This window comes from Phoca vitulina, unplaced genomic scaffold (genome assembly GCF_004348235.1).
Source record: "Phoca vitulina isolate PV1807 unplaced genomic scaffold, GSC_HSeal_1.0 scaffold67, whole genome shotgun sequence".
Taxonomy (NCBI): domain Eukaryota; kingdom Metazoa; phylum Chordata; class Mammalia; order Carnivora; family Phocidae; genus Phoca; species Phoca vitulina.
The window spans coordinates 14,518,626-14,542,380 of NW_022589770.1; the positions used below are offsets into that span (position 1 = coordinate 14,518,626).

The 23,755-nt window shown below is 40.2% G+C and overlaps 2 protein-coding genes across 3 annotated transcripts in view; both read left to right on the plus strand.

Annotated features, from left to right (window-relative positions):
- Window positions 1–13,428: 13,428 nt before the first annotated feature.
- RANBP6 (RAN binding protein 6) overlaps window positions 13,429–23,755 on the plus strand; it is a 44,078-nt gene continuing 33,751 nt past the window's right edge. Inside the window, exons 1-2 of one of the 2 annotated variants that reach the window (XR_004297901.1) lie at window positions 13,429–13,573; window positions 14,689–14,821. Coding sequence is in view for 1 of the 2 variants with exons in the window: in XM_032392466.1 (XP_032248357.1) it covers window positions 13,438–16,755 (3,318 nt within the window). In the remaining variant the exon portion in view is untranslated. Of the gene's footprint in view, window positions 20,561–23,755 lie in introns of those variants that run through there. The other variant, XM_032392466.1, reaches the window with a different exon arrangement.
- KIAA2026 (KIAA2026 ortholog) overlaps window positions 20,692–23,755 on the plus strand; it is a 164,556-nt gene continuing 161,492 nt past the window's right edge. Inside the window, exon 1 of the mRNA XM_032392467.1 lies at window positions 20,692–21,522. Within this exon, the coding sequence (XP_032248358.1) occupies window positions 20,930–21,522 (593 nt within the window). The 5' untranslated portion in view covers window positions 20,692–20,929. The remainder of the gene's footprint in view (window positions 21,523–23,755) is intronic.

Sequence of the window (23,755 nt, forward strand, 5' to 3'; positions counted from 1 at the left end):
TCATTGTGGTCTCAGGATCCCAGGAAACACAAAAAGAATGATAGAATGCCCAAGCAGTGGAGCAGGGAAACTGGTTATGGTCAGGGAGCCCAGCAGGGACTCTCAGACCCAATGGTCATTAACCATGAGCCAGGCTGGTAGGGAGATAGCTCTTTGCCTGAGCACCCTGAGAAGTACTGGAACATGCAAGCCACTTACCATACCCTGGGAAGGATGAAACAGCTGCCCTCATGGCTGGGCAACAATTCTGAGGGCAGCGTTGGCCCTGGAAAGGACAGTAAGACAGCACCCAGCCATGACCTGGGAGCAGCAGAGCAGGGTGTGCGCTGGAGCCCACAACTGCTCACAATTGCAAAGACACAAAGTACAGCAACGTTAGGGGCCCCCGAGACTCCCCCGGGGAGAATTGCAGTGGGGGTGAACTGTGGGAGTCTGGGAGTTTGGTGCACACAAAAGTGAAGTTTTGACCAGAAGGATTTATTGAAGAAGGCAGGCCGAGACCTTGCAGCTCTGGGCTGGAAATCCCAGGATGGCCATTTTGCTCTGACTCTGAAGAGGCACAGAAAGCTGCTAAGGAACAAAAGGCACACAGAGGACCAATTCACATTGAGGCCATCCCCCTTAGAAGGGGTGGGGCAACCCCACCCAGGAAAGACACCTGATAAGCAGAACAGCAGGCACTGCCCCCAGAAGACAGACTTGAAAAAAAGGTGAATGACACCTTATGGATCTCACAAGAGTGTAAAACCCCAGCACCAGGGGAAAATAGTATAATGAGTTCCAGGTGTTTCTTTATGACTCATTTATCCTTCAGTCTAAAATGTTCCATTTATTTTTATTTATTTATTTTTTCTTTTTTTACCTTTTTCCCATTTCAAGTAGATTCTTATTTTACCAATTTATGTTTTTAAGTCGCTTTCTAACTTTCATTTTTTCACATCTACATTTTATAGACTTTTGCCTCATTCTAGTCTTTTTTCCACTCTATTTAATTTTATTTTTGTATATATATATATAAGTTTTACTTTCTTTGTGATTTTGGGATGCAGTTGTTTCTAACACAGAGACCAAAATTCAACCAGGAACAAAAAGATCACCCTGCTTTGTCCACCTTGTGAGATTATAGTCTCTCTTCCCTGCTCCCCCCCCCTTTTTTTATTGTTTTGGTTCATCTTGGCTTTGTTTGCTTCTCTGTGGTGTCTTCTGACCACTTCAGATTTTTTCTAGGGTGCATTTTGCTTGGGTCGTGGTTGACATTTTGGGCTCTGTTTATTCGCTCACCCATCCTTCCCTGGAAAGAATGACTAGAAGGAGGAACTCACAACAAAAGAAAGAACCAGAGGCAATAATTTCTGCCACACAGCTAATTGATATGGATATAAGTAAGATGTCAGAGATGGAATTCAGGATAGCAATTAAAAAGTTAATAGCTAGGCTTGAAAAAAGCATAAATGACAATACAGAATCCCTAAGGGCAGAAATGAGATCTATTCAGGCTGAACTTAAAAATGTTATGAATGAGATGCAGTCTAAATTGGATGTTCTAACAGCTAGGGTCATGAGGCAGAAGAGAGAATAAGTGATCTAGAGGATAGGCTGATGGAAAGGAAGGAAGTTGAGGAAAAGTGAGAAAGACAACTAATTGTCCATGAAGAAAGGCTTCGAGAATTTAATGATGCAGTGGAAAGAACCAATGTCAGAAAAACCAGGAGGGGGTGGAAAGAGGGAGAGGGCTAGAAGGTATATTTGAGCAAATCATGACTGAGAACTTCCCTAATCTGGGGAAGGAAAGCAAGCATTCATGTCCAAGAGGCAGCGAGGACCCCTCCCCAAATCAATAAAAATAGATCAACAACCCAACATATAATAGTGAAGCTTGCAAATCTCAGAGCCAAAGAAGCTATCCTGAGAGCAACTAGGGAGAGCAGATTCCTTACTTATGGAGGCAGGAACCTCAGAATAACATTGGACCTATCCACAGAAACCTGGCAGGCCAGAAAGGGCTGGCAAGATATATTCAGGGTACTAAATGAGAAGAACATGCAGCCAAGAATACTTTACCCAGCAAGGCTGTCATTCAGAACGGAAGGAGAGATAAAGAGCTTCCAGGACAGACAGAAACTGAAAGAATATGTGACCACCAAGCCAGCCCTGCAAGAAATATTAAGGGGGGTTCTGTAAGGGAAGAGATACCCCAAGAGTCACATAGACCAGAAAGTAAAAGAGACAATCTATAGAAACAGGGACTTTGCATGCAATACAATGGCACTAAATTCATATCTTTCAATACTTACTCTGAATGTAAATGGACTGAATGCTCCAACCAAAAGACACAGGTTATCAGATAGGATAAAAAAGCAGAACCAGGGCGCCTGGGTGGCTCAGTTGTTAAGCGTCAGTCTTCGGCTCAGGTCATGATCCCAGGGCCCTGGGATTGGAGCCCCGCATCGGGCTCCCTGCTCAGCGGGGAAGCCTGCTTCTCCCTCTCCCACTCCCCCTGCTTGTGTTCCCTCTCTCGCTGTGTCTCTCTCCCTGTCAATAAATAAATAAAATCCTTAAAAAATAAAAACAGAATCCATCCATATGCTATCTGCAAGAGACTCATTTTGAACCTAAAGACACCTCCAGACTGAAAGTAAGGGAATGGAGAACAATTTATCATGCTAGTTGACCTCAAAAGAAAGCTGGGGTAGCAATCCTCATATCATGCAAATTAGGTTTTAAACCAAAGACTGTAGTAAGAGATGTAGAGGGACACTATGTATGTCACACTTAAAGGGTCTATCCAACAAGAAGATCTAACAACTGTAAATATCTATGCCCCCAACGTGGGAGAAACCAATTATATAAACCAATTAATAACCAAAGTAAAGAAACATATGGGACTTCAACACTCCACTCACTGCAATGGACAGATCATCTAAGCAGAAGATTAACAAAGAAACAAGAGCTTTGCATGGCACACTGGACCAGATGGACTTCAAAGATATATACAGGAACATTCCATCCTAAAAGAACAGAATACTCATTTTTCTCAAGTGCACATGGAACTTTCTCCAGAATAGATCACATACTGGGTCACAAATCAGGTCTCAACCGATACCAAAAGATTGAGCTTATTCTCTGCATGTTATCAGACCACAATGCTTTGAAACTGGAACTCAATCACAAGAAGAAATTTAGAAGGAACTCAAACACTTGGAGGTTAAAGAACATCCTGCTAAAGAATGAATGGGTCAACCAGGAAATTAAGAAGAATTTAAACAATTCATGCAAACTAGTGAAAATGAAAACACATTGATTCAAAACTTATGGGATCCTGCAAAGGCATTCCTAAATGGGAAGTACATAGCAGTCTAAGCCAATCTGAAAAAATTAGAACAATCCCAAATGCACAAGCTAACCTTACACCTAAAGGGCCTGGAGAAAGAACAGCAAATAAAGCCTAAACCAAGCAGAAGAGGAGAAATAATAAAGATTCAAGCAGATATCAATGAAATAGAAACCAGAAGTAGAGTAGAACAGATCAATGAAACTAGAAGCTGATTCTTTGAAAGAATTAATAAGATCGATAAACCTCTGGCCAGGCATATCCAAAAAACAAAAGAGAAAGGACTCAAATTAATAAAATCATGAATGAAGGGAGAGAGATCTCAACCAATATCAAGGAAATACAGGCAGTTGTTAGAACATATTATGAGCAATTATATGCCAAAAAATTGGGCAATCTGGAAGAAATGGATGCATTCCTGGAAATTTATACACTACCAAGACTGAAATAGGAAGTGGTAGAACATCTGAACAGACCAATAATCAGCAAGGAAATTGAAGCAGTAAATCCAAAAGCTCCCAATAAACAAGAGTCCAGGGCCAGATGGCTTCCCAGGGGAATTCTACCAAACAGTTAAAGAAGAAATTATACCCATTCTACTGAAGCTGTTTCAAAAAAGAGAAATGAAAGGAAAACTTCCAAATTTGTTCTATGAGGCCAGCATTACCCTGATCCCAAAACCAGGCAAAGACTCCACCAAAAAGGAGAATTACAGACCAATATCCCTGATGAACATGGATGCCAAAATACTCACCAAGATCCTAGCTAATAGGATCCAACAGTACATTAAAGGGATTATTCACCACGAGCAGGTGGGATTTATTCCTGGGATGCAAGGGCATTTCAACATTCACAAATCAAACAACATGATAGAGCACATTAATAAAAGAAAAGTCAAGAACCATATGACCCTCTTAATTGATGAAGAAAAAGCATTTGACAAAAATAGCATCCATTCTTGATTAAAATTCTCCACAGTGTAGAGATAGAGGGAACATATCTCAATATCATAAAAGGCATCTATGAAAAGCCCACAGCAAATATCATTCTCAATGGGGAAAAACTGAGAGCTTTTCCCCTAAGGTGAGGAAAACAAGGATGCCCACACTCAGTGCTTTGTTCAACATAGTACTAGAAGTCTAGCCTCATCAACCAGAAAACAAAACGAAATAAAAGGCATCTAAACTGGCAAAGAAGAGGTCAAACTCTCTCTCTTCGCAGATAACATGCTTCTTTATGTGGAATACCTAAAAGACTCCATTCCCAAATTACTAGAACTCTTACAACAATTCAACAACGTGGCAGGATATAACAACAATGCACAGAATTCAGTTGCATTTCTATATACTGACAATGTGACTAAAGGAAGAGAAATTAAGGAATTGATCCCATTTACAATTGCACCAAAAACCGTAAGATACCTATGAATAAACCTAACCAAAGAATAAAGGATCTGTACTCTAGAAACTAGAGAACATTTATCAAAGAAATTGAGGAAGTCACAAAGAGGTGGAAAAGCATTCTATGCTCATGGAGGGAAGAATAAACATTGTTAAAATGTCTATGATATCCAGATCAATCTACACATTCAATGCAATCCCTATCAAAATACCATTGACATCTTTCACAGAGTTGGAACAAACAATCCTAAAATTTGTATGGAACCAGAAAAGACCCCAAAACACCAGAGGATTGTTGGAAAATAAAACTAAAGCTGGGGGCACCACAATGCCTGACTTCGAGCTATATTACAAAGCTGTGATCATCAAGAAAGTATGGTACTGGCACAAAAACAGACACATAGATCAGTGGAACAGAATAGAGAGCCCAGAAATGGACCCTCAACTCTATGGTCAATTAATTTTCAACAAAGCAGGAAAGAATATGCAATGGAAAAAAGACAGTCTCTTCAGTAAATGGTGCTGGGAAATTGGACAGCCACATGCAGAAGAATGAAACTGGACAATTCTCTTACACCCTATACAACGATAAACTCAAAATGGATGAAAGACCTCAATGTGAGACAAGAATCCATCAAAATCCTAGAGGAGAACATAGGCAGTAACCTCCTCGACCTTGGTCACAGAAACTTCTTCCAAGACATGTCTCTAAAGGCAAGGGAAGCAAAAGCAAAAATGAACTATTGGGACGTCATCAAGATAAAAATCTTCTGCACAACAAAGGAAACAGTGAACAAAACTAAAAGGCAACATATGCAATGGGAGAAGATATTTGCAAATGATATTACAGATAAAGGGCTGGTATCCAAGATCTATAAAGAACTTCTCAAACTCAACACCCAAAAAACAAATAATCAAGTCAAGAAATGGGCAGAAGACATGAGCAGACACTTCTCCAAAGAAGACATACAAATGGGCAATCAACACATGAAGAAATGCTCAACATCACTTGCCATCAGCATAATACAAATCAAAACCTCAGTGAGATACCACCTTATACGAGTTAGAATGGCCAAAAATAAGAAGACATGGAACAACAAGTGTTCACGAGGATGCAGAGAAAGGGGAACCCTTTTACACTGTTGGTGGGATTGCAAGCTGGTGCAGCCACTCTGGAAAACAGTATGGAGGTTCCTTAAGATGTTAAAAATAGAGCTACCTTACAACTGAGCAATTGCACTACTGGGTATTTACCCCAATGATATACACGTAGTGGAGAAAGGGGCACCTGCACCCAAATGTTCCTAACAGCAATGTCCACAATAGCCAAAATGTGGAAGGAGCTGAGATGTCCTTCAGTAGTTGAATGGATAAAGAAGATGTGGTTCATGTATACAATGGAATATTACTCAGCCATCAGAAAGGATGAATACCTACCATTTGTATCAACATGGATGGAACTGGAGGGGATTATGCTAGTGAAATAAGTCAAGCTGAGAACAACAATTCTCATATGGTTTCACTCATGTGGAATTTAAGGAATAGCACAGAGGACCATAGGGGAAGGGAGGGAAAACTGGAGGGGAAGAAATCAGAGAGGGAGACAAACCATGAGAGACTCTGGACTCTGGGAATCAAACTGAGAGTTGCAGAAGGTAGGGGGTTAGGGGTGGAGTAACTGGGTGATAGGCATTAAGGAGGGCACGTGATGTGATGAGCATTGGGTGTTATAAGCAACTAATGAATCATTGAACACTCCATCGAGAACTAATGATGTACTAACTGAACTTAATAATAAAAAAATGGGCAAAAGAGGTGCACCTGGCTGGCTCAATCAGTAGAGCATATGACTCTTGATCTCAGAGTCATGAGTTCATGCACCTTGTTGGGCATAGAGATTACTTAATAATAGAAATAAAAATGGGAAAAATTTGAATAAATACCTCACCAAAGAAGATATACAACTGGCAAATAAGCCTATGAATAGATGCTCAACAGTGTTTGGTCTTAGGAAAATGCAAGCTAAAATCACAGTAAGATTCCACTGCATACTCACTGGAATCACTAAAATTTAAAAGACTGACAATCCCTTCTGATGGCTGAGTAATATTCCATCGTATATATGAACCACATCTTCTTTATCTATTCCCCACCAACAGTGTAAGAGGTTTTCCCTTTCTCCGCCATTTGCATCAACATGGATGGAACTGGAGGGGATTATGCTAAGTGAAATAAGTCAAGCTGAGAAAGACAATTATTGTATGGTTTAACTCATATGTGGAACATAGGAATAGCATGGAGGACCACAGGGGAAGGGAGGGAAAATTGAATGGGAAGAAATCAGAGAGGGAGACAAACCATGAGAGACTCTGTTCTCCAGGAAACAAACTGAAGGTTACAGAAGTGGTGGGGGTGAGGGGATAGGGTAAGCGGGTGATGGGTGTTAAGGAAGGCACATGTGGTGATGAGCACCGGGTGTTACGCGCAACTAATGAATTGTTGAACACTACATCAAAAACTAATGATGTACTCAATGTTGGCTATTTGAAAATAATAATAAAAAATAAAAAATAAATAAAAGACTGACAATCCCAAGTGCTGACAATGATGTCAGCAACTGGCACTTTAATATGTTGCTCTTTAAATACAAAATAGTACAACTAATTTGAAGAGCAGTTGGCAGTTTTTTATAAACCTACACTTACCATTAAACCAAACCATTCCACTCCTAGTACTTTCAAGAGAAATGAAAACATATTTTCACAAAAACATCTTGCTCTCATATGTTCATAGGAGCTTTATTCATAATAGCCTAAAATTTGGAATAATCCAAATGTCTCTCAGTTGGTGAATGCACAAATTGTGGTAAATTCATATGATGGGATAAAAAGAAACAAATATGTAACAGAATGGATGAATGTCAGAAGCATTGTGCTAAGAGAAAGCAAGCAGCGAGACACAAAAAGCCACATACTAAATGATTCTATTTCTCTGAAATTCTGGAAGAGACAAATCCATAGCAACAGAAATCAGATCAATAGTGACTTGGAGCCAGGAGTGGGGAAAGGAGATTTTCTACTGAGGGACCCAAGGGAACTTTCTGGGGTAATGAAAATGTTCTATATATAATTGTGGTCATGGTTACTGGACTGTAATCTAATTATACAATTATAACTGGTGAATTTTATTGCATATAAATTATATCTCAATAACCTGATTTAAAGTAAAAATGCTTCATATGTGGTACAGTATACTTCTTATTGTATCACTTAATGCCTGGTATACAAGTCAAGGTCCAGTTGGGAAAACAAATCACACTAAGTACTTCAAGAGGAAATTTTATTTAAGGGATTGATTACGCAGGTGTGGGAGATTTGTAAGAGTAAATAAATAGCACTGAGGTAATCAAAAGATGATGGCTGAAGGCTGTTAACATCCCTATAGCTGAGGGAACAAAATGGAACTGGTATTTTTAAGCTCAGAGGAGGGATCTCTCAGAGCTGAGGGTGGAACCTCTGAGGAAGGGGTGCCCCCAGACTACTGGTAGTATTTCTGCAGAGATGAGAGAGATTAGATTTTTTGAGGGTTGCACGAGGGAGGAAACGGTTGCCACCAGGAGGAGGGGCCGCTCTGGGACAATCCAGACAAGAAAAGGAAAAACAGGAAGGATTAATCCCTTTTCCATCCTTTTTTTAATCCTCCAAATCTCTAATGGCTCCTCTTGGTGAAATCATCAGGGACTCCAGGTATGGAAAGAGAATATTTTTTTCCAGAGCCTAACCTCAGGATCAGAGAACGAAATATAGGAAGTATAGACGTGGAGCTAAAAGGCAATAGGTAAATGACACCTCTGGTTTATCCCACTTTTAATAATATTAAGATTAATCAGTAATTTCAGGTGGTTTCAGCTTAATCTCTATTACTAAATTCCCAATCATTGTTTCATTTAATGGTTTTAACATCCATTGTTTATTATTACCTAGATTCATGATTTCATTTAGGGTTACAACACAGAAATTCTCTGATTTTAGCATTCTTTGTGCACTCATTAGCTGGAATTCTGTAAAGAAAAATGTACTCTCATGAATTATTTGGTTATCCTAAAATACAGTTTGTACAGGAAAGACAGGAAAAATCTTGATTATTTATCTCTATCAATTTCATAGTTGGTGACCTAGCAACCTCCAAAAATGATCAATGAGTTAGTGGCTTTTGTTAGTATTAGAAACTCATCACTTTTGTTTATATACTTGATGTTTTTAAATCCATTATAGGCATTATTCTTTTTGACATTCAGATTGTCCCATCTTAGGCCAGTGGAAGACTTCCTGGTATTTTTTTGTTTCTTGTATTTTTATTCTGGATTATTCTTGTAAAAATGTCAAATATGTCCAATTTAATTCTGTCCCCCTCATTTGACTCTAAATCTATCAGATCTTGGAAGAAATTTGCAACTTATTTTGCACTTTTCCCACTCAGTAAGTTGCTAATAAATACTTGAATTGTCTGGTATTGAGCTACCTTATGCAAACATTCTTAAATGACATTTCAACAGTGAAAACAATTTTAAAAGCCAATTTTAATCATAAAATTTAATAAAGGTTTTCAACTCTAATCAAATCTGCAGGTCCAGTCTTGAAATCTTGGCTATTATATGTGTTCCTGGGGCGGGGGTGGGGGAAGGAAATAACAGTGCAAAAAGTAAATAGAAGAGAATTATACAATATAGAGAGGAAGTACTTTAATATTTTAAGTCAGTGTGTATTTTTCTAAAACAAAAGATCGTAAATAATTTTCCTAAAATGGATTCAGTTTAGCTCCTACTGTTGAAATGATGACTGTCACTATAGCATGTGGGAGCAACTAGAAGAACTAAATATAGATTCTAGGACTCACTTTTTAGGGAAGACTCTTTTTCCTCTAGAAAGAGTTAGCAGTCTTTTGGTCCACATTAACACTGCTATTTATCCATATACAGGTAAATAAATAGATAAATTGCAGTACTCCAGCCAGATGCCCAGACTCACTTGGGGAAATTTCTTAAGCTTCTCCTTCTCCTCTGAGTGCCACTGACACTTTTTCTTAAAACCTCTCGAATATTTACCCTCTTTTTTCCCCTTCCATTGTTGTTATGGTTTAGACTTTCAGCTTAACTGAACTATGTTATTGGCCTCCTATTTGCCTCCAATCTTCACACTATTATCAAAGTAATCTTTTTGTAAATTGATTATATCACAGTCCTTGATTAAAATCCTTAAACAGCTTGATGCCTGTTATAGAAAAAAAATCCACATTTCTTAACATGGAATATAAGACCCTTCATGATTTGGCCTTATTTAACTTTCTGTCTTCCTCCTTCCTGACTCCTGTGGCATCTCAGGCCCCCTCAAGTCCTGTCCTCAATGCTCCAGCAATTCTGAAATACTGGCAGAACTCTTACCACACTAGGCTCTAATGTCTCTTTACCCTTGAATAAAGCTGTTCCCTCTATTTAGAAAAACTTCTTCTCCTTTTTTCAAATAGTTAATGAAGATTCGTCCTTCAAAAGTCAGCCCTGGGGTGCCTGGGTGGCTCAGTCAGTTAAGCGTCTGCCTTCGGCTCAGGTCATGATCCCAGGGTTCTGGGATAGAGTCCCACATTGGGTTCTCTGCTCAGCGGGGAGCCTGCTTCTCCCTCTGCCTGCCACTCCCCCTGCTTATGCTCTCTCTCTCTGTCAAATAAGTAAATAAAAATCTTTAAAAAAAAACGTCAGTCCTGATCTCACCTTCTCTAGGAAGCCTTACCTTATCTCCCTCATACCCAGAGTAGATTAGCTACCTCCACAACCCCATTTGTTTCCATGGCAGACTTACTATCACCACAGTGATAACTATGCTATGTGACATTTATTGTCTCTCATGAGCATCCTCACATATTTAATCTTTACCCCCAGCAGCCAACACCATGCTTGAGTATACCCCCAGTGAATGTTTGCTGAGAGAATGAATGGTTGCATAATGTTAGCCCAGCATTTTCCAAACATTTTTTCAAAGTGGTTGTACCAATTTACTTATACTACTACCAAAAATATAACTGAGTTCCCTGTTGCTCCACATCCTCACCAACCATTGCTATTGTCAAACTTTTAAATTTAAAACATTGTGGTAGGTCTGTGGTGCTATCTTATTCTAGTTTTTAATAAGTCTTCAATATACTAATAGATACAGTGTTAGGAGAAGCCTCCTCTCCTTCCCCCGAACCTCATATAATCATTAACATTTCCTGAAATAGCAAATGCAAGGCCCTTCAGTTAAGCTTATTTAAGAAACAGTAGGAAAACCAGTGATCTGGAGCAATATGCAAAACTGTAGTCAAGATCTTGGAATCAGAACCAGAACTGATCTAATCAGTGTTTCTCAAATTTTCGTATTTATATGAAAACCCAGTGTGTTTGTTAAAATTAAACATTCTCAGGTTGCATTCCCAGAAATTCTGATTCAGTAGTTTAGACCCTGGGTCCTAATACCTAAGTCCACAGAATGAGAAACTGTTTAGAGAGTAATGCTTTTTCCTAAATGAGTATAGTATTGCATATTACAATGTAATTTATGAAACTGTTTTGTCTATCATCTGGTTGATCCTAAAGCTGGATTTTCTATCTTTGTTGGTATATGCAGTAACATTTTACAAAATTAAAATTTAAGCCCACTTGGAGAAGTTTAAGACAGACTTTGCAATAAGTGAAGACCTCTGATCATGTTGCAAAACCAAGAGTAATTATGGGGAATTGGTATGGTGAAAGATCATTGGTGTTGCTTTCAGAAGAGGTGGATTTGAGACTCAGCTGTGTCATCTCAGGCAGATCACTTAACCTCCCCGAGTTTCTATTACTTACCTAAAATTAGTATTATACCAAGCCCACCAAATTTGTCAAACCTGATTAAGGTTAAAAATGACAGAGTGGCAAAGTGCTAACACAAAAGTAAGATTTAATCATTGTTAGAGGAATGATCATTGTTTTTGATTGACACACCTGCTTGAATTTAAAGAAATAATACTTAGCTTCAGGGATATTTGTTTCTTGGAATAATCTCAGCATTTTCCTTCTAAAAGGAAAACTGTAAAAGCATTTTACAGTTTAGGTTACATGCAAAGAAAACCTTGAGTGACATGATCAAGGATACAAAATTAATTTACAGATAAGACTAGGATTCTTCTGATTACTAGCCCAGGTCACTTTCCACTATGCTTTACTTAGTGCTGGGCTAACATTATGCAACCATTCTTTCTCTCAGTCTTAGTATAATTCTTTATTATAGTCCACAGACAAGGTGATTCTGACACACCAGAATTTGAGCACCACTGTTTTTGCTGCATTACATGTGGTAGTGGGATAGTAATTTTCTTTACCTTTTATTGCACTTATTTGATAAACCGATTTATTGAGATATTATTATTCACATGCCATACAATTCACCAATCTCAGTTGTACAATGCAGTGGTTTTTAGTATAATTAGAATTGTGCAACCGTCACCACAATTAATTTTAGAACATTTCATCACTCCAAGAGAAACTCACTATCTGACAAGTCATTGTTTTTTTAAGATTTTTTATTTATTTATTTGACAGAGAGAGAGACAGCAAGAGAGGGAACACAAGAAGGGGGAGTGGGAGTGGGAGAAGCAGGCTTCCCGCAGAGCAGGGAGCCCAGTAAGGGGCTCAATCCCAGGATCCTGGGATCATGACCTGAGCCAAAGGCAGAAGCTTAACGACTGAGCCACCCAGGCGCCCCACTGACAGCAGTCATTTTACATTCTCTCCTTCCCACTGCCTCTGGCAACCACTAATCTACTTTCTGTATAGATTTGCCTTTTCAAGACCTTTACTATAAATTTTGCCATTTGTAATGACGTGGATGGAACTAGAGGGTATAATGCTAAGCAATTAAGTCAGTCAGAAAAAGAAATACCATATGATTTCGCTTATTTGTGGAATTTAAGAAACAGAACGGATGAACGTGGGAGAGCGCAAAAAGAGAGAGAGAAGTAAACCATAAAAAAGACTATTATACAGAACAAAAGGAGTGTTGATGGAGGGAGGTGGACAGGAGATGGGCTAGATGGGTGATGGGTATTAAGCAGGGCACTTGTGATGAATACTGAGTGTCGTATCTAAACGATGAATCACTAAATTCTACTTCTGAAACTAATATTACACTATCTGTTAACTAACTAGAATTTAAATAAAAACTTGAAAAAATTAATAAAATGAAATTGCTCGAGGGGGAAATAAAAAGACCTTTACTATAAACGAAATCATACAATATGTGGCCTTTTGTGGCTGGCTTCTTTCACCTGGCGGGTTTTCAAGATGTAATTATCGTTTAAAATTATCAGGGTAAAAAAAGTTTAGAAATAAAGGGTGGGAAATCATCCATACTCCCATTCTAATACAGTCACTAACATAATTTTCTTTCTTTTTTTTCTTTCTCTGCAGGTGCTTTTTTTATCGGATTGGAAAACAAATGGAGGATGCCCCTCACCCCCACCATAACCTACCTATCCCCAGACACCCAGCTGCCCACCCCCTCCAGAGCACAGCCAAACCACCGGGCCAGCGGAGGATAAGCGGCCCCTCCCATCCCCGCTGGCGCCTCGCTTACGTCACTGTTTCTAGGCGCAGTCCCCCTCCCTCCTTCCCGGTCGCGATTCCTTTGACATAGCGCGATGGCGGCGGCTGGGTCTGCAGGGGTACCGGCCGCTGTGTCGGGAAAGCAAGAGTTTTATCAGCTTCTGAAGAACCTGATCAATCCAAGCTGTATGGTGCGGAGACAGGCAGAGGAAATCTATGAAAATATCCCAGGTCTGTGTAAGACTACATTCCTCTTAGATGCTGTCAGAAATAGAAGAGCAGGTTATGAGGTGAGACAAATGGCTGCCGCACTGCTACGACGGCTTTTGTCCTCTGGGTTTGAGGAAGTCTATCCAAATCTGCCTTCTGGTGTTCAGAGGGACGTCAAGATTGAACTTATACTGGCTGTTAAGTTAGAAACACATGCTAGCATGAGGAAAAAACTTTGTGATATTTTTGCAGTGCTGGCCAGGAATTTGATAGATGAGGATGGCACTAACCACTGGCCCGAAGGTCTGAAGTTCCTTATTGATTCTATCTACTCTAAAAATGTAGTTCTATGGGAAGTTGCACTTCATGTTTTCTGGCACTTTCCTGGGATTTTTGGGAACCAAGAGCGGCATGATTTGGATATCATCAAACGGTTGTTGGACCAGTGCATTCAAGATCAAGAACATCCAGCAATCAGGACATTGTCTGCTAGAGCTGCAGCTGCATTTGTACTTGCTAATGAGAATAATATTGCTCTTTTCAAAGACTTTGCAGACTTGCTTCCTGGAATCTTACAGGCTGTGAATGACTCATGCTACCAGGATGATGATTCAGTGCTAGAATCCCTTGTTGAGATTGCAGATACTGTACCTAAATATCTGGGTCCTTATTTAGAAGATACTCTGCAGTTGAGTCTGAAGTTATGTGGAGACTCTAGACTTAGTAATCTGCAACGCCAGCTGGCCCTTGAAATAATAGTGACCTTGTCTGAAACTGCAACCCCAATGTTGAAAAAACATACAAATATAATTGCACAGGCAGTTCCTCATATATTAGCAATGATGGTTGATCTACAAGATGATGAGGACTGGGTAAATGCTGATGAAATGGAAGAAGATGATTTTGACAGCAATGCAGTTGCTGCTGAGAGTGCACTAGACAGACTGGCTTGTGGGCTCGGTGGAAAACTTGTTTTACCAATGACTAAGGAGCACATCATGCAGATGCTTCAGAGCCCTGACTGGAAATATCGACATGCTGGATTAATGGCCTTATCTGCCATTGGAGAAGGATGCCATCAGCAAATGGAATCAATTCTAGATGAAACAGTTAACTCTGTTTTGCTTTTTCTTCAGGATCCTCACCCAAGAGTGAGGGCTGCAGCATGTACTACGCTTGGACAGATGGCTACAGATTTTGCACCTAACTTCCAAAAGAAATTCCATGAAACAGTGATTGCAGCTCTGTTGCGTACCATGGAAAATCAAGGTAATCAGCGTGTGCAATCACATGCGGCTTCTGCACTTATTATTTTTATTGAAGACTGCCCCAAAGCATTGCTAGTTCTGTATTTGGATAGTATGGTGAGAAATCTACATTCCATCTTGGTGATTAAACTTCAAGAGTTGATTCGGAATGGAACTAAATTGGCCTTGGAACAGCTTGTGACGACCATTGCCTCAGTTGCAGATACAATAGAAGAAAAATTTGTTCCATATTATGATATATTTATGCCATCACTAAAGCACATTGTTGAGCTTGCTGTTCAAAAGGAACTCAAGCTTCTGAAAGGAAAAACTATTGAATGCATTAGCCATGTTGGTCTTGCTGTTGGGAAGGAAAAATTTATGCAAGATGCATCAAATGTGATGCAGCTATTGTTAAAGACACAATCAGACTTAAGTAATATGGAAGATGATGACCCTCAGACATCTTACATGGTTTCAGCATGGGCTAGAATGTGTAAAATTCTTGGAAATGATTTTCAACAGTACCTTCCACTAGTTATTGAGCCTCTTATTAAGACTGCTTCAGCTAAACCTGATGTTGCTCTCTTAGACACACAAGATGTGGAAAATATGAGTGATGATGATGGATGGCAATTTGTAAATCTTGGAGACCAACAAAGTTTTGGAATTAAGACTTCAGGACTTGAAGCAAAAGCAACTGCTTGCCAGATGTTGGTTTACTATGCTAAGGAGTTAAGGGAAGGATTTGTGGAATATACAGAACAAGTTGTAAAGCTTATGGTTCCTTTATTGAAATTTTATTTCCATGACAGTGTTCGAGTGGCGGCAGCAGAGTCTATGCCTTTTCTCCTGGAATGTGCAAGAATTCATGGCCCAGAGTATCTTGCACAGATGTGGCAATTCATATGTGATCCCTTAATCAAGGCTATTGGGACTGAACCTGATACAGATGTACTCTCAGAAATAATGAATTCTTTTGCAAAGTCCATTGAAGTAATGGGAGATGGGTGCCTTACTGATGAACACTTGGAAGAACTAGGGGAAATATTGAAAGCAAAACTTGAAGGGCACTTTAAAAACCAAGAATTGAGACAGGTTAAAAGACAGGAAGAAAACTATGATCAACAGGTTGAAATGTCTCTGCAAGATGAGGATGAATGTGATGTTTATATTCTGACCAAAGTATCAGATATTTTGCACTCATTATTTAGTACTTACAAGGAAAAGATTTTACCATGGTTTGAACAGCTGCTTCCATTAATTGTAAATCTGATTTGTTCGAGTAGGCCATGGCCAGACAGACAATGGGGATTGTGCATTTTTGATGATATTATAGAGCACTGCAGTCCAACCTCATTTAAATATGTAGAATATTTTCGGTGGCCAATGCTACTAAATATGCGAGACAATAACCCTGAAGTCAGGCAAGCTGCTGCTTATGGCCTGGGTGTTATGGCACAGTTTGGTGGAGATGATTATCATTCTTTATGTTCAGAAGCTGTCCCACTGCTGGTAAAAGTTATTAAGTGTGCAAATTCCAAAACCAAAAAAAATGTCATTGCTACAGAGAACTGTATCTCAGCAGTAGGGAAGATTTTGAGGTTTAAGCCTAACTGTGTAAATGTAGATGAAGTTCTTCCACATTGGTTATCATGGCTTCCACTACATGAGGATAAAGAGGAAGCTATTCAGACTTTGAGTTTTCTCTGTGACTTAGTTGAAAGTAAACATCCAGTTGTACTTGGTCCAAATAATTCCAATCTTCCCAAAATAATCAGTATAATTGCAGAAGGAAAAATTAATGAGACTATTAACTATGAAGATCCTTGTGCCAAACGCCTAGCTAATGTTGTGCGTCAGGTACAGACTTCTGAAGAGTTATGGTTGGAATGCATAGCCCAACTTGATGATGAGCAGCAGGAAGCTTTACAGGAGTTGTTAAATTTTGCTTGATGCAGTTAATGTCACTTGAACATCTTTTACCATAAAAGTAATTCCAAATAACTATTGTGAGTATATTCCATTATAATTGAGAGAACTGTTCTTTCCCTGCCAAACAGTTAATATTTCTTCCCTATATGTTTTTCCAGTATTAGTGTTCTAGCCTTGTGTTCACCTTGCATGTTTTATCTCTTAAACACAGAACTTGGTGATAACTGTGCTTCCGTTGTCTTAGAATGTTTGTCACCTTTTCCCTAGTTGATGTGAAGTATATAAATTTTTGCTACTTGTCTGAATTATGATGCTGGGCAAACAATATACTTGTGTCAAGATGTCATGCTGCCTATCACAAGTTGCTGAGAGCTAACAAAGATAGAACTTCCAGGACAAATATCTTTGGAATTGTGGATGAAAAATAGTGGCAAGCTTATTCCTCTTTGATAATACTACTGGTTTCTGTGGTAATGGGAGGGATGCTGAAATTGGGAGAGGGTTTTAATTGCCATAGATGTGGGGAGTTTTCATATGAACTTTTTCATAATGTCCTCTGGGGAATGGGGTGAGACATATTCATATTCTAGTCCCCAAGGTGTCCAGCTGAGAGTTAAGAGAACTTTAAAATCTTAGCCTGATGGGTCTCTATTTTTCAAGTTATTCAGGACTCTTAAGAACTATGGTTACTGCATAGGCTGTCCTGGTACATGTAACATTAGTAGCATGTAACACTATTACTCAGTGTTTGACAAATAGTAATCAATATTTGTGGGAGTCTATTAATATTATGTGTTTGAACACAATATTGCATTGTGTACGTATGCCATTTCCCCCCTGCAAAGCAGCCCAACAAAAAGAGAAACCCTGGTTCGAAATGGGGCTTAAATAGATTTCTATTTCAAAGAAGTTCTTAATAGATTCTATAGTAGCACTGAAGAGTATTCTATTATGAAAATGAAAGGGAAGCAAAATTAATTTTATCTTTAAACATGAAAAATAACAGCGTTGAGACCAATCATTTAGCAGATGTGCATTTTAAGAAAACAGTTCTATAAATCTAGAGTTAATTTTATTAATTGGAAAGTTGATCTTTAATGTCAAGCTTTTTGTAGGGTAGAAAAAAGCTTTCTAGTCAGCAAATCATTGATCCAAAATTTAAGAACAAATATATCTGTCATTTCCTGGGGTTATTGTTGAGTACTGTGTATGTAAAGTATTTAGCAAATATTTAAGAACAAGTAAGTGCTTAATAAATGGTACCTGTTAGTGCTGTTGTTTGTACCTCTACTGTGTTTTTTTATGGTTTAGAATTCCTTTTACATTGGAATTTCCCTGATTCACTCCCTGCCAGTTCAGAAGAACAGACCATCTACGCTGCTGTGGACAGAGATATGAAGTTGAGATTTTAGATATGGAATTCCTATCCATTACCTGCAATGATTTATTATTAATAAGGGAAAAAAGGAAAGGACATTAAGTATGGTATAGTCACAATTTTATTTAAGATAAATAAAAATATACATGAATAAATAGAAAAATCCTACCACAAAATACTAATAGAAGTTTTCTCTGGGTGGTGGGATTAAATAGCATTTTTTCTTCTCACTAATCTATATTTTATAATTTACCTACAACCAACATATTTCTTGTATAATAGTTGTTTTTTTTTTTTAAGTTTAAGGACCCAATCGTACTTTCGTAATAGCTAAGATCACAATCATCTTGGCCTCTCCATGACCTATAGCTGATGTTCCTTCAACTCATACCTATTTATCTTAATATCCCTTCTAGAAGCCCTTGATGAAATTTCTAGCAATTCCCTACACTCTTGTTCACAAGGAACTGGAAATTCTGCCAGATGACTTGGAATTAGGCACCGTAGAGAATTTTGAAGTATGACAGACCTAGATTTGAATTTTGGCAAACTACTTTCTTAACCTAAGCATCAGTTTCTACATCTGTAAAATAGGCATAATAATACCTAGGATTGTTGTGAGAATTAAAGGAGATAATATAAAGTGCTTGGTGGCACAGGGTTCAATAAACGCAATCTATATTATCAGAGAGTCATGAAATAGGGTTGGTGGCTAAAGATGAAGAGGGGATATTTGCTGGAGGAGGGTAGGTCCAGATTCTTGGGCTTTGTCAAAGGAAATGAGGGATGTCCAGTTAAGACACATTTTTCCTTGCCAGTTGCTGAAATTAGACTGGTTCCTGGCTTTGTTCCTGTGAGGTACATCTAAGGGATCTGAGGAGAAAGAGAATGCTGTAAATGCCTAATAAATTACAAATGTCTGATGAAAGGAGACCTTGAAAACTGGATAATGGATGTGTATGTGGGAGTGTCAATACTCAAGTGTTCCCATTTAACTATTACCTAATACTGCTATTTAACTTACTGCCCCCCCAAAGCTTTGAAGTTTTGACTTTTATCAGTGCTCTAAAGGTTCATAATAATCAAGAATTAAATATCCCAACCATTTGGTTAGATGGCTTGTACTTTTAAAATGCTTGATTTCTAGGACGGTAATTGCAGGTTTCAAGCTAGAACATTCTGTGTTAAGTAGAAAGATATGTGCATCTTTCTTATAGGACATGAGAAAATAATACCTGCTTTATGGAACCATTAGCTCCTTTCTCCCCACTTACTTTAAGCAATAATTAAAGTGAACGAGTCCACTTTATAGACATTCTTTAAACAGTAATTTTTAAATGTGTAGTGACATTTTAAGGCTAACAACTATTCAATGCTTTTCAGCTTAGACTTGAATTATTTGAAGATTGTTTTTAATCCCAAGGATTTTTAATAAGGTTCCATTCCCTTTATTTGTTCTTAGCAGTTCTCAAGAACCGAGGTGGAAATATGTTAATTTTAACGCATAACATGAGACTACCTAAAATAGGAATTGATCTTAAGAACCGGGGACCGGAGTTTTAGAAATTTGAGTTCTACAAATTATCTTTTTCTTTTGCATGTGAACGTATGTTTCAGTTGGTTGAGTCCTTGAACCTCCTTTCTAAACTTTTCCAAATTCTAGTTTTATATTGAAAATCCGGCAGTCACAAAGGGGAAGGTGGGTGCAGAAAAGAAAATTTATAACAAGAAGGATCTACATTTTGTGCCTTCTCACTATTCATTTGCCATTAATGAGGGTTATCTAGCAAGCTCCTTCAGAATTAATCTTAGTTTTTTGGGCTAATTAGGATCTCGCAAAAGAAAGAACATCCAGTAGATGCTTTTAAAAGCTCTTCGGCCTCTCTGGCATTGGCGAGTAAGCTGCGCAGGCGCCTTGCTTCCGTCTCCACTCCGCCCTTTAACAGCCATCCACAAGCTGATGACATCATTGAGCCGCGCAACCTACCAGGCCTCGGGGCCCGTGGCGGAGCCAAAGTCTGTGCTTTCGCGTAGCTGAGCGGAACGCAAAAGGGGTGGGTGGGGCTGTCCTACTACGCATGCGCACCGTGGATGGCGACGGTGTCTTTCTTTGCCTCTTTCCACAGCTCGCCTCAGAGCCTGGGGGTAGCTTGAGTGCCCTCCCCCTTCTCTCCCTGCCCCTCCCCTTCCTCTCCCCGCCCCCGGCCCAGCGGGACTTCTAACTGACAGTTGTCGCCGGGCCGGTCCGCGCGCCGCCTCCTCCTGCCCGGGTACCCCGCAGGTAGAGAGGGGCGGGAGCGGGTGTGAGGGAGAGGAGGAGCGCCAGACGCCGCAGCCCAGGGCTGCGGCCCCCTCTGGGGCGGCAAGAGAAGAATCCCCACTTCCTCTTCGCCCTTTCCCAGCACCCCCACAGCCGGCCCGGAGGGGGTGGGGCGCCGAGGCCGCGGCAGCCAGGCCCGGCCAGGCCCGGCCTGGCCGGTGAAGAGCCGGCAGGCGGGCGGCCGGGCGGCCGGGCGGGGCGCGGAGGGGTGAGGCAAAGGAGGGCCTGGCGCGCGCCGCCGCCGGGGGGAGGGGAGAGGAGGGCACCTAAGCTCTCCTCTTCTCTCCCCCCTCCCTCGCGAGCCATGTAACCCCGCCCCGCCGGCTGCGAGCTCGAGACCCCCGCGCGTAGCGAGCGGAGCGGGCGGCTGAGAGGGAAGCCTGATGCGGCTGGTGCTGCGCGGCACGGCCGAGCCCTGAGGAAGCGGCCCGCGCTCACGCGTCCCCCTGCCCCTCGAGCGGCCGCTCCACACGGCCCAACCTGATCCTGCCGGGGCCATGAGCGTGCCCGAGACGCCGGGGGAGATGGAGCCGGCCGGGGAGGAGGAGTGGCAGCCACCGGCGCCCGAGGAAGAGGACGAGGAGGAGATGGCAGCGGCGGTCCCGGCCTCAGGGCCGGCCCAAGGGAGGAGTTCCTCCTCGCGGGAGGATGAGAATTGCCAGGAGGAGGAGGAGGAACAGGAGATGGTGGTCGGGGGCGGAGGCCGCAAGGAGCAGGAGCTGACCTATGAGCTGCAGCAGGGCTACCGCATCCTGGGCGAGTTCCTGCAGGAGAAGCACCGGGGCCTCACCGCCCCCTTCCTGCAGCCCTTGGGGGGCGTTGCCACCGGGGAGGATGAAGTGGCCGAGGGGCCGCGCAGCGGGGGCCGGGGCTGTCGCGGCCTCCCGCCACAGCTCGGGCAGGGCATGTGTCTGCTGAAGATGGAGGAGAAGTTCGCCAGCGGCCAGTATGGGGGCATAACCGAGTTCGTGGCGGACTTCAGGTTGATGTTGGAGACGTGCTACCGCCTGCATGGGGTGGACCACTGGATTTCCAAACAGGGCCAGAAGCTGGAGATGATGCTGGAGCAAAAGTTGGCGCTTCTTTCTCGGTAAGTGAACCCCGTCCCCTGTGGGACTGCTGGAGTGACACAAACAGCCTCGCACGTGTCCGAAGATGGGTTGGGCCAGGGGCCGGGGGGCGTAGCTGATAGGTGCTGAGTTGGTGCTGGAGAACCCGGGGAGGAGGAGCAGCCTTGCATGGGGGCCCGCAAGGGTGTGGTGGATGTGGGCACCCACATGAAAAGCTGAAGGGGAGCTGAGTCCTGAGCGCCGAAGAACAGGTAAAGTTTGTAGATCTAAAGTAAAATGCCCATGGGAAGAATTACGGGGATAGGGTAGAGGAAAAGTTTTAGCGGGACAGAAGATGGACCACAACTTTTAGACAGTTTTAACATGACATTAAAAAAAAGTTTTTAGGATGAAATATCGTGAGAAAAATGTGTTTGGCTCATGTGAAAAGGTGGTCGTTTCAAACCAAAAAAATTATTGTTTCAGTACCCATGTTGGCCATCGTAAATTTATGGATTGTTTTTAAATGATTAATAATTACTCTGGCATGTTCCTGATCTTTTCTGAGATCTCAGCTTTGTGTGAGCTGACTGAATTTTTGCGATAATAGTGGATGCATCAACACAAAATTTTTAAAACGTTTAGATATTTGTGTTTATTCTACTAGAAATCATAGTCAATTCAGATGGCATTGTGCTCTTGGTATACTATACCCATATATTCAGAGTCAGTTATTTTTCTTTAGTGAGAGGAAGTAATGTAACACAAGAGTTACTAAAATAAACAGATTTATAATCATATATTTGATGTGAGCCAAATTAATTTCTCAAGTGAAATTCTTTAGGAATAGAAAAATAATTGAATGTTGGAAATGGTAGTTGAAGTGGAATACTAGTTTGATTTTTTAAGAGCTGAGTGAACTTGAACAAGTCACTTTACCTTTTGGCTTCGTTTCCTCATCTGTAAAATGGGGATAATAATAGTACCTCTTGGTGTTACTGTAGGATTAAGTGAGTTAATAAATGTAAAGTCAACAGTGTCGGTTCCATAATTAGTCTGATATAAATTATAACCATTACAGTATTAGTAATAGTTGAATAAAAATAGTATTTTCCTCATATCTGAAATTGGGCATTATACTAAGTGCTTTTATGAATAGCACCTGAGAAGTTTTAAGTTTTTGCTCCTTGATTTATAATGGTAATTTAAAAATAATGTGTCCACTGGCTTCCCATTTATTTTCAAGACTACCAGTGACTTCTTTCACTGAAAACAGTAGTTAACATAGAGCTTGACTCATTAGGGGGCTCATCCCTTCTTGAATCTTTCATAAAGTAGAATTATTTTGTAATAGTTATTCACAGGTTTACTTTTAATACTTTATTTAGTGATATTTTACTTGTGTAGTGTGTTTATTATTCTTGTCTCCACAGAGTCATTATAGTTATGACTCATAAAAAAACAATCCATTCACATGTCATTATTTTTAAGTAGTAAAATATACTCCAAATTGATGTCACAAGATTTTAGATTTGGAAGGCACCATAGAATTCATCTAGTCCAAGCATCCAGTTTTATAGATGTGGAAATAGGGATTTAGAATGGGATGAGAGAATGGTTGCATGAAAGTACTAAGGAGTATAGTAATGGTTTGGATGAATTACAGCTGTTTTCAGAAGCATTATGTGTATAAGAAATACTTCTTGGGTCCTACAAAAAAGCAGGGACATTATTTCTGTTCTTCATAAAGTTAATTTCTGAATGCTTAGAATGATTCCTGGTGGCTAATGCTCAGAATACTGTATTCCCATATGATCTAATAGCATCCATACTTAGAAATTAAACTTAAAATATTCTGTTGTTTATAAACATAATAATGTATTTCTGATACTCTTAGTTCAAGAAAGATAGTCTTGCATTTTACTAGCAAAAAATAATATGATAGTCTCAGATAAAGTTTTGAGTCCCTTGCTTTTACTGTATTTGATGTATGTAAACATTTTGTAAATAATAGGTTTGCCAAATCACACTTGTAGGTACTAGGAATTCATTTCTTTTTCTGCAATAGCCTAAAATCTGAGTTATTACTAAATAAATACTTTGGGCATAACTTTGAGAAAAGTGTTGGTTATAACTGTTTGGTATACAATTAAGATACATAGAGATACATGTTCCAGAACAACATTCCATAGACTGGCCACGTGAGTATGATTTTCCGCAGTTGAGTCAAATACCTTATTTATAAATACGTAGTATGTGGTATTTTAGTAATAA